At 43.9% G+C, this 17530-nt stretch overlaps 1 protein-coding gene across 4 annotated transcripts in view; it reads right to left on the reverse strand.

The window, feature by feature from the left end:
* LOC108703406 (microtubule-associated serine/threonine-protein kinase 1-like) overlaps window positions 1-17064 on the reverse strand; it is a 53009-nt gene extending 35945 nt beyond the window's left edge. For 3 of the 4 annotated variants that reach the window (XM_041588906.1, XM_041588908.1, XM_041588904.1), the window contains exons 1-2: window positions 16934-17036; window positions 3466-3497 (exon numbers count right to left, since the gene is read on the reverse strand). In XM_041588906.1, coding sequence (XP_041444840.1) covers window positions 3466-3497; window positions 16934-16972 — 71 coding nt within the window. In that variant the 5' untranslated portion in view covers window positions 16973-17036. Of the gene's footprint in view, window positions 1-3465; window positions 3498-16933 lie in introns of all 4 variants that reach the window. The other variant, XM_041588907.1, reaches the window with a different exon arrangement.
* Between the last annotated feature and the right edge of the window lie 466 nt (window positions 17065-17530).

Genomic DNA, 17530 nt, shown 5'->3' on the forward strand with positions numbered 1-17530 from the left:
TGTTCCGGCCGTATAAACACATGTCCTGTTTGTCTTTACTCTCATTCAGTTTAGGGCTTCACCGTCCCTTTATTCAACATCCCAAAGCTTCGAGGCCCTAGTTCCACTGTAATACAGGCAGGGGATTCTGGTGTCGGCCCCATCAGCACACGCACACACACACACACACACACACTAGCAGAATGACACAATGTACAATCATGGAATAATGACACGGATCCACTAGGTGCCCCCTACCCCTCACCAACCCTCCTCCATTACCAGATTTAGTCGTTTTTAGGAACCTTTTTTTTTTTTCAATATAGGCATCTGACATCACTAGGGTTGCCACCTTTACAGGACATTTTTACCGGCCGTGGTGGGGACGGGCACAACAAAAGAGCTGTGATGCAAAAGGGGGTGGAGCCACGGGGTTGTGACACAAACAGGGGCGGGGCCATGTCGCACGATGGCCAGAATACTGGCCCCTGCCTTGGCAAGTGTTTTACTGGTAAAATACCAGCTGGGTGGCAACCCTAGACATCACCCCCCCCCCGATGCTGCCACCCTAGCAGGCCTGGACTGGCAATCTGTGGGTTCTGGCAAATGCAATAGACACTCACTATTTATTGGGCTGCTGGGGGGCTGCTTGGACCTGTGTGTACTTGGAATGCCAGGGACTAATGTGAATCCCAGTTAGGATCTGCACCCTAGGCACAGGCATACGGGCTAAATACGGTCCTGCTTGTGGGACATGGTGCAGAGCTCTACTCAGGGTTGGACTGGGCCAGTGGGACGCCGGGACAAAAATGGTGGGACGGCCCAGACCTGCTCCCCCAGCTGCATGCGCAAGACGACGGTGGGAGTTTGGAGTTCTAAAGGGGGCCCCGGGGACTGACGGGAGGGCCCTTCATTTTGCAGCCCCTTTGGGTCCCCAAGGCTCAAGTCCAACCCTGGCTGTGCCCCGGTGTAGAGTCCTACACAGAATAGGGTTGCCACCTTTATGTCTGGCTGAGAGGGGGGGCGGGGTCCGTGACATCAATGGGTGTGTCTGTGATGTCAGTGGGCTGACCTGTGACATCAGTGGGCAGGGCTTTGACGCAGCAATCAGCGATTGGCTGATCACCGTGTCAATCAAGGGACCTCCCCTAAAGTCCACACCTCAAAAATGGAGGAGACCGAGGAAAAAAAGCTTAAACAGAGGCAAGAATGGTGGGTAGGGTTGCCACCTTTTTAAAAAAATTTTACCGGCTGCTAGGGGGCGGGGAAACAAAGGGGCGGGGTGTGATGGCAAAAGGGGCGGTATGTGATGGCAAAGGGGCGGTATGTGATGGCAAAGGGGCAGGGCCACGCCACGGAAACCACGGACGCTAGAAGAGGCAAAAGAAAAGGTAAGTTGCAGGGGATTGGGGGCGATTGGGGGCAGGCCGAGGGCTCCTTTTAATCGTATTACAAATTTACCGGCAGCTACAATACCGGTAAATTTGTAATACCGGCCCCGGCCTTGGCAGGTATTTTACCGGCTAGGCCGGTAAAATACCGGTCGGGTGGCAACCCTAATGGTGGGCGAGATCTGTTTGGTGCGGCCCTGGTCTCATTTCATGTGTGATCGTTCTGGTTTGTTTGCCTTTAAAGGGGTTGTTCGCCTTTAATTAACTGTCAGTATGATGTAGAGAGGGATATTCTGAGACAACTTGCAATTGGTTTTTATTTTTTATTATTTGTGTTTTTTGCACACCTCCCAACATTTTGGAAACAGAAAGAGGGACAAAAAGATTTGCCGTGTGGAGTGTGGTGGCCACGCCCATTTCTGTGGACACGCCCCCCTAATTACCATGTTCATTTTACAAAATTTGGCAGGTTATTAAAGTTTCAGCACATTTCTGTGGTTTTTATGTGTTATTACAGTTTTGCTAATGAAGGTGAATTGCCCTTTAAGATGCAAGTCACAGTTTCCCCAAGAGACCTGCTTATCTTAAATTGCTACAATTGTTTCTTTGCTTATCTTAAATAGTTACAATTGTTTTTTTTTGTGTAGATACCCTGAGGTTTGGATACTTTTAAATCAGGCAGCTATGTCCCTTGCTGGGTCCACATTAGTTCATGGAGATTGTCCACTAGGTGGCACTGTTTGATAATATAAAGGGGGTAGCGCCATATGCTTAAGATTTTAATTTGAGTAACAGGGAGTAGTGATGATATAACATGGTGTATCATTTCCTTTATACAAGATTGATACCATGACGTTGTTCCTTCCCATATTGAGCTTTTTCCAGTTTTGGAATAGACCCATAGTCTTTGATTTTCTTGTAAAGTCTGAAAAATGGCACAGTTGGCACCTATAGTGATGGGCGAATAAATTTGCCAGCCACAAATTTGCAGCCAATCTCTGCATTTCACCGCCGGCGAATACGTTTGCGAAACTGTCAAGAAAATTCACGGCGAAAAATCCACCGCGTCAAAAGAATTTGGGCGCGTCAGAAAAGTCACGCGTATAAAAATTGTCGCGTGTCAAAATTATTCGGACGCTCATTGACTTTAATGCATTTGGACACAACAGGCGCGTATAAAAATTGTCGCGGGCATTGAAATTGACGTGAGTCAAAATAATTTTGACACCCATTGACTTCAATGCGTTTCACCGATTTTTCGCCATTTCGCGGGAGAAATTCGCCCATCACTGACCACCCATTCTTGTACAAGGAATATATATATATATATATATAATCGATACAAAAAAGCCGCACTCCTAGGTCTTATTTAAATGGAAAAATAAAAATATTTATTGATTCAACGTTTCGGCAACAACACACGTGCCGTCTTCAGGAAGACGGCACGTGTGTTGTTGCCGAAACGTTGAATCAATAAATATTTTTACATTTCCTTTTTGACCTGCACCCAGGCGGTTGGCCATTGGGTTAAGAGTGCACTGGATAGGGGATTCTTATATATATATATATATATATATATATATATATATATATATATATATATATATATATATATATATGTATATGTATATGTATATGTATATGTATATGTATATGTATATGTATATGTATATGTATATATTAGAAAAAGAGTGGAGAAATCCCACTTAAAGTGATACCAACACGTTCCTACTTGTAATACTGTGTCTGCTTCTACAGATTTAGACACGTGAGGTTCCCCCCATGAATAAATCACTCATACCTTTAACACAATGTCGCTACTGCACACACATCAGACACACATACCAATAAAACACACTCTTCTCAAACACTGGAACATAAAACAAAGAGCATCTCTTTGCACACAGTATAACTGCACCCTCTTGTGGCTGGAAGTGATATTGCAACAAATTGCTTCTCGCACCCTATCTCATTAGATGCTCCCACTATTGTTAGCCCCAGGTCTGGAGGTGTTAAATCTATTTAGAGGGGGTTTCAAGCTCTTAGGTCAGCACTTCTTCCCCTCTCTCCCACCCCATGGCCTTCAGGTACTTACCCGCTGCTCTTCCTCGGCAGGGGCAGATCCTTCTGAAACAAATGAAAGAGATCAAGAGAAAAGCCAAAGAGCAGAACATCAAGAAGATCAATTACTCCCATGTGGCCTATAAGCTGTGTTTGAACTACGACTCCCAGAATTCTCTTTCCACCAGCCAATGGCAATTAAGGGATGCTGGGAGTTGTAGTTCAGCAAATGTCATTTCACATTACAGACATCAACAATACAGGCTCAATACCAACAGTATCAATAATGTCAAGCGGAATCTCTGCACTCATTGGTGGAACTTAACACAAAACACTGATTATTTGCAAAATTGTTCAGATTATAACAATAACAAACAAAACAGTAGTCACATTTTTATTCCTCTGCAGAGCTGAAGATAAATGCAATCCATTAGCCATTACAAACACTGCTTATTATTTTCTGGCTACTAGAGGATATCTCTGCCTTCTGACTTCTAATATCCTTGTAATTTACAGTAGGGGGTACACTAACCCTTATAATACATGAGTGATACTCAGAGTTCCCTGTATAACTCAGCCTGCAGCCTTGTGTCTTTATATGGTCACAGAACAACCCCTCAGTGACTTCTAATATCCTTATCATTTACAGTAGGGGGTACATTATCCCTTATAATACATGAGTGATACTCAGAGTTCCCTGTATAACTCAGCCTGCAGCCTTGTGTCTTTATATGGTCACAGAACAACCCCTCAGTGACTTCTAATATCCTTATCATTTACAGTAGGGGGTACATTATCCCTTATAATACATGAGGGATACTCAGAGTTCCCTGTATAACTCAGCCTGCAGCCTTGTGCCTTTATATGGTCACAGAACAACCCCTCAGTGACTTCTAATATCCTTATCATTTACAGTAGGGGGTACATTACCCCTTATAATACATGAGTGATACTCAGAGTTCCCTGTATAACTCAGCCTGCAGCCTTGTGCCTTTATATGGTCACAGAACAACCCCTCAGTGACTTCTAATATCCTTATCATTTACAGTAGGGGGTACATTATCCCTTATAATACATGAGTGATACTCGGAGTTCCCTGTATAACTCAGCCTGCAGCCTTGTGCCTTTATATGGTCAGAGAACAACCCCTCAGTGACTTCTAATATCCTTATCATTTACAGTAGGGGGTACAGTATCCCTTATAATACATGAGTGATACTCAGAGTTCCCTGTATAACTCAGCCTGCAGCCTTGTGCCTTTATATGGTCACAGAACAACCCCTCAGTGACTTCTAATATCCTTATCATTTACAGTAGGGGGTACATTACCCCTTATAATACATGAGTGATACTCAGAGTTCCCTGTATAACTCAGCCTGCAGCCTTGTGCCTTTATATGGTCACAGAACAACCCCTCAGTGACTTCTAATATCCTTATCATTTACAGTAGGGGGTACATTATCCCTTATAATACATGAGTGATACTTGGAGTTCCCTGTATAACTCAGCCTGCAGCCTTGTGCCTTTATATGGTCACAGAACAACCCCTCAGTGACTTCTAATATCCTTATCATTTACAGTAGGGGGTACAGTATCCCTTATAATACATGAGTGATACTCAGAGTTCCCTGTATAACTCAGCCTGCAGCCTTGTGCCTTTATATGGTCACAAATGTCAGAGACAGGCAGCATTAATGTGGAAAGAGATAAATCACTGTACTTTGCTTATTATCTTTTCTTGCACTGGGAGAGCAATTACAAATAAATTATTTATTCCTGCCCCTCCCCTAGTGACTGTACAGATTGTTCGGAGAAATGCACAAAGAAACATTGCCCTACTGGTGCTGTTTAATAAAAACAGTGGAAAAAGGAGATTGTTGGAAAGCAAAGGCAAGGCCCTGAGCTATTAGTAATTATATGGGACTGGCGGCTGGACAGAGCAGTACAGAGTAAAGGGGATACAAACACAAAGCAGAGCAGTTTACACATGAACAAGAAGCACAGACACACTCTCACAATCGCATAGTGTTCAGGAGCTTACAATCACCAAACAATAAGGTTCAGCCCAATGATTGAAAGCAGGATTTGTCTCGCTCTTTATATTCCCTGCACTGCTGCTTCTCACTCCTGCAACATTGTAGCAGAGGCCAGCTTATTAACTGACTTAAAGCAGAACTGACAGCCGCTACAATATGTGGAGATAATGAGTTGGATACAGGTATCGGCCTGAACCCGAAGAAAAGGACCAATGGAAAGGGCTGTCAGGGAATTCTGGGAATTGTAGTTCAGCAAGAGATGAATAGCAGCGGATTGCTGACAGCAAGACGAAGGGGAGGGAACTATTCGAATATTCCCCAATTCCCAAATCTCAGAGGTTGGTTACTACGGAGACCACAGAGAAGGATGGAAAATGGTTGAATACGTAAAAGCGACAATGAGGTCAGGCCCCCCAGAATGCTTTGCAGCTGCCCCACTGCTGACATCACCTGGCTCCCAGAATGCACTGCACACTATTACTGGAGTCTACGATTCTCGGCACATGCAGGGTTAAAGCAGGATGTGGCAGCACCTGGAATGCAGAAGGTCTGGTTTCATTGGGTTTTCCCCCCTCTCCCTTTATAATGATTGTTATCTGCACTGCTGATTGCCATCTCTCTATTTGCCCTTGTTTAGCTGCTCTCTCCCTAAGCGCATCTCATTAGCTGGATGATCTTACACTGCTGGGCAGCTTGGGGCCTTCTCCTCCCCAACATGAACATGAGAGAGCAGTGAGTCTGGCTGGCTGTTTATAGTCTCTGCACTGCTGGTTCTGACTCCTGAAACAATGTAAACGACTTGAGGGAGAAGTGACTTCATATCACACAGCACTGCCATCAGCTATAGAGTGACACCCGAGACACCACTAATCTCCACTCCCTTGTGTAGAATGTCACACCTGTAACACAAACCAACATGACATGACAACTCCAACTGCCACCTGTCTCACTGTCATACCCCTTCCTTCTTGCCCCACATCACATCTCTGTGGCCTAATATCAAACAATGGGTTAGACTACCAGGCTTTGTGCCATTTCCCCCATTCTGAAGGAGGCCTTGCCCTCCTGCAAGCCCTTATCTTATTGCCCCCAGATAGTTGTCTCTGTAGCCTAAAGGCCCACAACATTACTACATGTAATTCCACTGAGTATGAATATAGTATTTAGCATAGGTAACAGATACACCACTCTGGGACTAGAGCGTCACCTACTGTATATTGTAAAGATCTCATATAAAGGCACAAGGCTGCAGGCTGAGTTATACAGGGAACTCTGAGTATCACTCATGTATTATAAGGGTTAGTGTACCCCCTACTGTAAATGATAAGGATATTAGAAGTCACTGAGGGGTTGTTCTGTGACCATATAAAGGCACAAGGCTGCAGGCTGAGTTATACAGGGAACTCTGAGTATCACTCATGTATTATAAGGGATAATGTACCCCCTACTGTAAATGATAAGGATATTAGAAGTCACTGAGGGGTTGTTCTGTGACCATATAAAGGCACAAGGCTGCAGGCTGAGTTATACAAGGAACTCTGAGTATCACTCATGTATTATAAGGGATAATGTACCCCCCTACTGTAAATGATAAGGATATTAGAAGTCACTGAGGGGTTGTTCTGTGACCATATAAAGGCACAAGGCTGCAGGCTGAGTTATACAGGGAACTCTGAGTATCACTCATGTATTATAAGGGATAATGTACCCCTACTGTAAATGATAAGGATATTAGAAGTCACTGAGGGGTTGTTCTGTGACCATATAAAGGCACAAGGCTGCAGGCTGAGTTATACAGGGAACTCTGAGTATCACTCATGTATTATAAGGGATAATGTACCCCCTACTGTAAATGATAAGGATATTAGAAGTCACTGAGGGGTTGTTCTGTGACCATATAAAGGCACAAGGCTGCAGGCTGAGTTATACAAGGAACTCTGAGTATCACTCATGTATTATAAGGGATAATGTACCCCCCTACTGTAAATGATAAGGATATTAGAAGTCACTGAGGGGTTGTTCTGTGACCATATAAAGGCACAAGGCTGCAGGCTGAGTTATACAGGGAACTCTGAGTATCACTCATGTATTATAAGGGATAATGTATCCCCTACTGTAAATGATAAGGATATTAGAAGTCACTGAGGGGTTGTTCTGTGACCATATAAAGGCACAAGGCTGCAGGCTGAGTTATACAGGGAACTCTGAGTATCACTCATGTATTATAAGGGATAATGTACCCCTACTGTAAATGATAAGGATATTAGAAGTCACTGAGGGGTTGTTCTGTGACCATATAAAGACACAAGGCTGCAGGCTGAGTTATACAGGGAACTCTGAGTATCACTCATGTATTATAAGGGATAATGTACCCCCGACTGTAAATGATAAGGATATTAGAAGTCACTGAGGGGTTGTTCTGTGACCATATAAAGGCACAAGGCTGCAGGCTGAGTTATACAGGGAACTCTGAGTATCACTCATGTTTTATAAGGGATAATGTTACTTTAAAAGTACAGTGGTTTGCTTGTTCTGCCTCTCTATTGTTCTTGCATCTTCCACTCTCACGTCTCCCCCAGCAGCAATAAATGTAAATAATGGAGTGCAATTCAAGCAGCACAGCAGTGAGCACATACATGGTATTATTATATTACACATTTCTTTCAAGGGTAAGTAAAGGCCTTCTATTTCTTTTAATAACCCTCTGATTAATAGAACCCAAACATGAGCCTGCGCCTGTTGCACTGGGTGAGTTTTTGGCTGTACAGACATACACACTCTCCAACCTCTCGCTACGGGGTCTTATTTCACCCCCTGTACTCATATAAGGCTGTATGGTGGCCTAACCAGGACATATTTCCAGCAGTACAGCAGTCACAAACAATGAGAAGCGTGGCCAAGCCGAGCGTCACGTGACAACGCCTGCTACATGTGTCGGCTGCGTGCCAGTGAGTCTGGGTATAAGGGAATATGAATTGTGTGGGAGTTATTGAGAAGCAGAATCAACAGTATATTGTGATATATGTCATAATATTCAGCTGAAACAACCCCAAAAGGGCTGCTTCTTCCTTGTCTGTTATTCTCCCTGATTGCATGGTAAGTGTCTGTAAGAGAGCCGCACTCTTGGCTGTGATTTTGAAAATAACATTAAACTTACACACTGGGTTTACTTCCCCTTTAATACACAAAGACTCATTTTAAGCTTTTATATAGTCCATATGCCTCCAGAATCCATGTCTGCACAGGAACTGTCATATGGGGAGTGTAACGTTTGGTGGAGGTCTGGGGCTGGGGCTGTTTCCATGGTTTGGGCCCCTGGTTCCAGTAAAACCTTAAGGGCAGAGACTCACGAGGAAACTTCGGGCGACTTCGGAAAACGCATCCCGCTGGTGATTTTCATTCTAGCCAGCGGGAAAGGCAGTTTGGGGAGATTAGTCGCCTGAAGAAGAGGAGCTTTGTCACTGGGTGACTAATCTCCCCGAATCTGACCTTGTGTCTCTGCCCTAAGTCTACAGGGTTTAACGACATTCCTGTCAATTCTTTGCTTTCTACTTTGTGGCACCAGTTTGGGGGAAGGCTCTTTCCAGTTTCTGCACAATAATTCCCCCCAGTATTGTAACTATCAGCTGCGCACCCCTCTAAAAGCGATTTTCACTGCGGCCCCTGGTGCAGTCGCACCCCCTATAGTTCCGCTACTGAGGCCCCCCATGCACAAAGCCAGGTCCCTACAGAATAGTTTTGCTGAGATGGGAGGGGAACGACTTTACTGGACAGAGCCCGGATCTCAGCCCAACTGAACTAGTCATGTACTGACCAACCTGGGTCGGGCGGGTTGAGACTGAATTTTGTGGGTCATGGGCGGGTTCAGGTTCACTATAGCAACTTCTGCTTCCGGCAGCCTCCATGCCACACCCACTTTTTGTGATGTCAGAGGTGGGCGGGGCGGGCTTGGGTCTATAATAGAAGTGCCAGTCAGGTTTGGGTCAGGCAGTTTGGGAGAGTGGGTGGGGTTCAACAAAAAAGTAAATAAACTGAACCCCTATGGGATGAATTGTCTGTGAGCCAGGCCTCATCACCAAAATCAGTGGCCAACTCTTACTGGCACAGGTTCCCACTCCTCCATACTCCACACTGGGGGCCACAACTGTCTCCCCCATGAGCCAGATCCAAGTGAAAGATCCAGAGACCTACCCGGAGGCCTTTCTTGTACTGGAGACTGTGCTGAGACCCTCCCAGAGCCTCCTGCAAACCCACCATCCTCAGCAGTCAGACTCTTCATCCCTTTCTCATTCCCTTTTTTTAAAGGATAAGTAAACCTTTAAAATGAGTGAAGGTAAAATGGATGAGGGGGCTATTCTAAGCACTTTTGTCATTTACATTCATGATTTATGTACTTTTGATTGCAAGATATTAAGGGATACATGTACTGTTAATATGAATGAATTTTGTTACAACAGCGCAGGGCCGGAACTAGGGGTAGGCAGAGTAGGCGGCTGCCTAGGGCGCCATTACTAAGGGGCACACTTTTAATTGGATTTTTATTTTTTTTATTTTTTTTAGTCTTTTTTTTTTTCCGTTATGCTTATTTAATAATTTATTTATGGCCGGGCACCGGGCGGAAATCATCCCCTCCCCACCCTCTTGCTGGCAAGTAATGGCTTCTAGTCCTGCCTGAAACCATGAGCAGATTTTACCAAACCTCCCTGCTACATAAAAAAAAAGAAGCATGAAAAGGGGATGTTAAAAAATATGTCTTACTGAGCGGTGTGGCTTATACATGGAGGGGGAAGCTGTGTGGATTCTATCTGGCCGATACTTCCATAAATAAAATGCAGGCAAAGGAGGTGACGTCATGCTTAAAAAGGGATACTGTCATAGGTAAAAAAAAAAAATTTCAAAACGCATCAGTTAATAGTGCTGCTCCAGTAGAATTCTGCACTGAAATCCATTTCTCAAAAGAGCAAACAGATTTTTTTATATTCAATTTTAAAATCTGACATGGGATAAACATATTGTCAATTTCCCAGCTGCCCCTGGTCATGTGACTTGTGCCTGCACTTTAGGAGAGAAATGCTTTCTGGCAGGCTGATGTTTTTCCTTCTCATTGTAACTGAATGTGTCTCAGTGGGACATGGGTTTTTTACTATTGAGTGTGTTCTTAGATCTACAAGGCAGCTGTTATCTTGTGTTAGGGAGCTGCTATCTGGTTACCTTCCCATTGTTCTTTTCTTTGGCTGCTGGGGGAAAAAGGGAGGGGGTGATATCACTCTAACTTGCAGTACAGCAGTAAAGAGTGATTGAAGTTTATCAGAGCACAAGTCACATGACTGGGGGCAGCTGGGAAATTGACAATATGTCTAGCCCCATGTCAGATTTCAAAATTGAATATAAAAAAATCTGTTTGCTCTTTTGAGAAATGGATTTCAGTGCAGAATTCTGCTGGAGCAGCACTATTAACTGATTCATTTTGGGAAAAAAAATTTTTTCCCATCACAGTATCCCTTTGAGTCTTCTTAGAATACGGAAACATTACTAAACGCGCTAAGTATCCCCTGCAGACCAAACCTTGCCCCTCTCTTTGCTGCAAAATGGTATGTCCGTGCCTGGAATGTGTCTATTTTTTATTTATTTTTAGGTGCACTGGGCCAGATGGGCTGTAAGAAAGTGGCAGCAACACAGTAGGGGCAGGTGGCACGGCTTAAGCTATTCACACTTGTTTTTTAGGCTTAAAACTTAATTAAATTTTTACTTGCAGGTTAGAAAAAAGGCACCATATGAGGGGCAATAATTAAAAAAATAAAGATTAAATCAATAAATGCTTATAATAATAAGCTTTCTACAATTTAAAATTGAACCTAAAAGTAAACTTCCCCTTTATCGTCCACATCGTTCATGTGATTTAAGTGGCCGAGTGACACAGCAATTAACCATTCATTTGGCAATCGTTAAAGGTTCACCTTTAAGTTAACTATTAGTATGGTATCGAATGGGCGATTTTAAGCAACTTTTAAATTGTCTTCATTAAGTTTTTTAGTTGTTTGTTTTGACTTTCAAATGGGGGTCACTGACCCCATGTAAAAAAAAAACAGATGCTCTGTAAGGCTACAAATGTATTGTTATTACTACTTCTTATTACTTATATTTCTATTCATATTCCAGTCTCTTATTCAAATCAGTGCATGGTTACTAGGGTAATTTGGACCCTAGCAACCAGATGGCTGAAATTGCAAGCTAAATAACTCAAAAACCCCAAATAATAAAAAATGAAAACCAATTGCAAGTTGTCTCAGAATATCCCTCTCTACTGAAAGGTGAACAACCCCTGTAAAGGGGATCTAACCCCCCCAAAAAAATGGCACTTCTAAGCATTTTTTACTTTAACCTTATTTTTCTATTTCTAGTGGCTTCTGAGTCATTTGGGTTTTTAAGACCAATACCAGTGAGTTTGTTAACACATTGTCAGTAACACTAGGGCATGTAGTAACACTAGGCAATGCTGTCCTGCTGTTGGTGAATAAAGGCAATTTTTAACTTTATCCTGGAGTGCTGCCCATTTCGTTTCTGATTCCAGTAACACTAGGGTTAACTGAATAAAGAAAGTGCAAAATAGGCAGTTAGGGTCCCTGACACTCAAAGAAAGCTTTACAGAGCTGCTGAAGTCGTCTGTTATTAGTAGTTAAACTGTATAAACTGCTAAAATCCGAAAAAAATACTTGACCAGTAAGTTCAATTACTTTTTTTTGGAGTTCTAAGTCAGCCCAAGTATAGCCACCTTTAGCCTCTCCAGACAATAAAATCACCCTCCGCTTATATCTGCCTCCTGCGCCTGCGTTGGACATGCATCAATGACGTCGCAGGTAGACGGAGAGGGGGAGGCAGAGAACTGGCGGCCTGGGTAGGTGCGTTGTTGTGGTCACGCTCTGTCTCATCCACCTGAGTCTTGCATACGCCGTTCAGCTGAGCCTGCCCTGAACTGAAGGAAGATTTTCTTCTAGTAGTCTGTGAGTGGTTCCAGGTTTGCTGCTGGCACAGTTACATAAATTGGGGGCAATAGCATTAGCCAATATGATGTGATATGATTTATTTTTGTCTGCTGCGCCTTCTGGCACAGGTAACGCTTGGGGGCAATATGTTGGCTGCTGGGCTTGTGTGCCAGGTACAGGGGGCAGTTTGATGGATGGCTACTGGCACAGGTTCTGGGGGCAGACGGAGGGGGGCACAAATTGAAGCTCTTGCCTAGGGTGCCAAACTACCTTGGTCCATCCCTGCAACAGCACCACCTGCTGGTCAGTTTCCCACCAGTCTGACCAGCAAGTAGTCAAGGAAGGTGTCAGGAGAAAGAAAGAGGCTGCTCTGATGTTCTTCTGCTTAGGAAAGATGTGAGAAAGGTTTCTAATTCTTTTCCTAAGCAGAAATCAAAGCCTGTCATTGATTTAACTAGGGGGACACATAGGAATGGTAAGCTAAGGCACCGCAAACAATACAAGAGGTGAATGAGAAGCAGGCCACTATTGAAAGGGCATAAACCCCCAGATAAAAGTTTGTCTAATAAATACAATTATTACAAATATTGACTGGTTGAGTGTAAATGTAAGAGCAGTGTCTGCCTGTCCCGTTCTGTTCTCTGCACTGCTGGTTCTGACTTTTGAAACAATGCAGCGGAAGCCATCAGAACCACAGAGAGGTAGGGAAGGTAATGTAGGGATTGGCGGTTTTGGCTTGAGGAGAGCTGGATTCTACTACATTGTTTCAGCAGAGTCAGAAGCAGAGTCAGAAGCAGAGTCAGAAGCAGAGTCAGAAGCAGAGTCAGAAGCAGAGTCAGAGGAATAGTCATAAGCAGAGTCAGAAGAAGAGTCAGAAGAAGAGTCAGAAGCAGAGTCAGAAGCAGAGTCGGAAGCAGAGACGGAAGCAGAGACGGAAGCAGAGACGGAAGCAGAGTCAGAAGCAGAGTCAGAAGCAGAGTCAGAAGCAGAGTCAGAAGAAGAGTCAGAAGCAGAGTCAGAAGAAGAGACATAAGCAGAATCAGAAGAAGAGTCAGAAGCAGAGTCAGAAGAAGAGTCAGAAGCAGGGTCAGAAGAAGAGTCAGAGGAATAGTCATAAGCACAGTCAGAAGAAGAGTCAGAAGAGTCAGAAGAAGAATCAGAAGCAGAGTCAGAAGAAGAGTCAGAAGTAGAGACGGAAGCAGAGTCAGAAGCAGAGACGGAAGCAGAGACGGAAGCAGAGACGGAAGCAGAGACGGAAGCAGAGACAGAAGCAGAGTCAGAAGCAGAGTCAGAAGAAGAGTCAGGAGAAGAGTCAGAAGCAGAGACAGAAGAAGAGTCAGAAGAAGAGTCAGAAGCAGAGACAGAAGCAGAGTCAGAAGAAGAGTCAGAAGCAGAGACATAAGCAGAATCAGAAGCAGAGTCAGAAGCAGAGTCAGAAGCAGAGTCAGAAGCAGAGTCAGAAGAAGAGTCAGAAGCAGAGACAGAAGTAGAGTCAGAAGCAGAGACAGAAGAGTCAGAAGCAGAGACAGAAGCCGAGTCAGAAGAAGAGTCAGAAGCAGAGACAGAAGCAGAATCAGAAGAAGAGTCAGAAGAAGAGTCAGAAGCAGAGACAGAAGCAGAGTCAGAAGAAGAGACAGAAGCAGAAACAGAAGCAGAGAACAGGAAGGGACAGACATGACTTTGTAACCAGGGAAAATGTGGAAGTTGCTTTCAGCTACATTTTCCTCATTAAACATAAAAGCTCAAAGCTCACAGCAAATTCATTTTATGGCCCCCAACATAGCCACAAGTTGCCCTTTTTTACCAATATATATTGAAATTGCTCATTAATTAGGGCCTCATGGGGCCCCTATACCTCCTGGGCCCCCCTGCAGCCGCAGGGTCTGCTTCCTCTGTAGTTACGCCCCTGCAGGTCAATCTCATTTTGGGGGCCAGCAGATTTTTGCCCCAAGTTGTTTGAAATTGAAAATGTCACCGGAAAATGTGATTATGCTTAAAAGGGAGGGGAGACTTGGGTACAGAGCCTAAAATCTGGTAACTCCCGACTTCATTGCATGCTGGGTATTGTAGTCTTACAAAAAACTTGGTAGTTGGCAAATTATTAAATAAAAACAACATTACCCAACATGCAATGGGCACATTAGGGCAAGAAAAAAAACTTTGACTGGTTTCCAAAGTACAAACCCGCCAACAGCCCAAAAAGTAGCCCAAATTTGTACCTTGGCTAGTTTGTACTTTCAAAACCCACCTGGGCTTTAAATTAGTAGCCCAATTGGCTGGAAACATGCCAACCTGGCAACCCTGACACACACACACACACACACACACACACACTAGCCTCTGCATACCCACCAATATATTATAGATACACTGAGAGCCAGAGATCCTAACAACTGAGCCAGCACTTACACTATGATACACTATGATACACCATGATACACTATGATACACCATGATACACCATGATACACCATGATACACCATGATACACTATGATACACCATGATACACCATGATACACCATGATACACCATGATACACCATGATACACCATGATACACCATGATACACCATGATACACTATGATACACCATGATACACTATGATACACCATGATACACCATGATACACCATGATACACCATGATACACCATGATACACCCTGATACACCATGATACACCATGATACACCATGATACACCATGATACACCATGATACACCATGATACACCATGATACACCATGATACACCCTGATACACCCTGATACACCCTGATACACCATGATACACTATGATACACCATGATACACCATGATACACTATGATACACCATGATACACCATGATACACTATGATACACTATGATAGGGGACATCTGCTATAACAACACGACCACACACATGACCTGCAATAATATATATATATATATATAGGGGCCAATAGGAGGAGGAATAGTGATGGAATATGATGAACAGGTGAGGGGTGAGGACAGGGAGGAGCTATAATTTTAGGGAGGGTCATGGAGCAATAGGAGGAGTTATAGGGTGGGTCATATGGAGCAATAGGAGGAGTTATACGGAGGGTTATATGGAGCAATAGGAGGAGTTATAGGGAGGGTTATATGGAGAAATGGGAGGAGTTATAGGGAGGGGTTATATGGAGCAATAGGAGGAATTATAGGGAGGGGTTATAGGGAGGGTTATATGGAGCAATAGGAGGAGTTATAGGGAGGGTTATATGGAGCAATAGGAGGAGTTATAGGGAGGGTTATATGGAACAATAGGAGGAGTTATAGGGAGGGTTATATGGAGCAATAGGGGGAGTTATAGGGAGGGATTATATGGAGCAATAGGAGGAGTTATAGGGAGGGTTATATGGAGCAATAGGAGGAGTTATAGGGAGGGTTATATGGAGCAATAGGAGGAGTTATAGGGAGGGTTATATGGAGCAATAAGAGGAGTTATAGGGAGGGTTATATGGAGCAATAGGAGGAGTTATAGGGAGGGTTATATGGAGCAATAGGAGGAGTTATAGGGAGGGTTATATGGAGCAATAGGAGGAGTTATAGGGAGGGTTATATGGAGCAATAGGAGGAGTTATAGGGAGGGTTATATGGAGCAATAGGAGGAGTTATAGGGAGGGTTATATGGAGTAATGGGAGGAGTTATAGGGAGGGTTATATGGAGTAATAGGAGGAGTTATAAGGAGGGGTTGCATTGAGCAATGACATTTTAGTGGCATATTTATCAAAAGGTTGAATTCTCATTTTCACCCATTGATAAATATGCCCCTAAAAAGTCCATCCAAAAGCAACAGAGAGGATTAGAATTTAGATCTGGTGAGCCATAATGAGCTCTTACTTGTAAAAGCAATTCCAATTCTTCATTTTATTTATAGATTTGCTCTGTAATAATAAGACAGTACCTTGTACTTATATATATATATATATATATATATATAGAGAGAGAGAGAGAGAGAGAGAGAGAGAGAGAGAGGAAGAGAGACATACACACAAGGGCCAGGAAAGATGCCACTATAAGGAATTGTTAGTACAGAGGGTTAAATAAAGAATTAGGCCCAGTGGGTGTGAAAGAGGCAGGTCCAATGGAGCAACATCAGGTGCAACAGGGAAGGTTACGGGGAGCAAGACCAATCGCAATTAAAGCGAGCAAGAAGTGTTACCTGTAGGGATTGCATGCAGCAGTGGGTGGAGCTACAGGGAGGGGTTATACTGGGTGACAGCACTGATACCCTGAATTCTCATACATTCATATATTGAGCCATAAACACGGAGGCATCTTATGTATAAATAGGAGCAATACTGCAAGGTGTGAGCAGAAGGACAAAGAGAGCCCGGGAGCCATAGCAGTACAGCCCAGAACATGCCAGTCACTCCCAGCAAGGAGCCATTGTGCTACATATAAACACAGGGACAGTAGTAAATATGTGAAATACAGGAAGATAGAGGTGCGAGTGCCTTACCTGCAGCCTCCTACGTCTAATAATGGCAGAATCATCCATGTCCTATAGAGAGTGCAGAGCAGAGAGAATGACTGGAGGGGGAGAGAGAAACAGGAGGGCAGGGGGGAAGGAGGAGACTACAGGGATATTGGGGAGGGTTAGAGGCAGTCGCTTAGATTTAGATGCATCATGAGAAGGGCTCGGCTACCTCTTACTGGTGGGGGGGGAGGAATAGACCAAGTGATAGGGGCTGACCAGAATGACAAGGGGATTAATGAGAGAGACAATGATCTGAGGGTGAGAGGAGAGACAATTACATTAGGGGGCTACATGGGAATCGCACACAGACCAATAAAAAGAAGGTCACAGCAGGTGGAAACTGGGGGGCAGGAAAAGATACAGAACCAGCTGATTAAGGGGTGTGTTATTCATTATTAAGGGGTGCAGTTCTCTGCCCAGCATGTATGAAGATTGGTGAGTCTCTCTCTTCTTCTGTATAGAGCTTACACTCTAATATACAGAGGGACACATATACAACAATACAGGAAGAGAAAACCATTGGTGAGTCTGTGTCTGTCATCAATGTCTCTCTCTTCCCCCACGACCTGCAGTCTAATC

This window comes from Xenopus laevis, chromosome 3S (assembly GCF_017654675.1).
Source record: "Xenopus laevis strain J_2021 chromosome 3S, Xenopus_laevis_v10.1, whole genome shotgun sequence".
In the NCBI taxonomy this organism is placed as follows: domain Eukaryota; kingdom Metazoa; phylum Chordata; class Amphibia; order Anura; family Pipidae; genus Xenopus; species Xenopus laevis.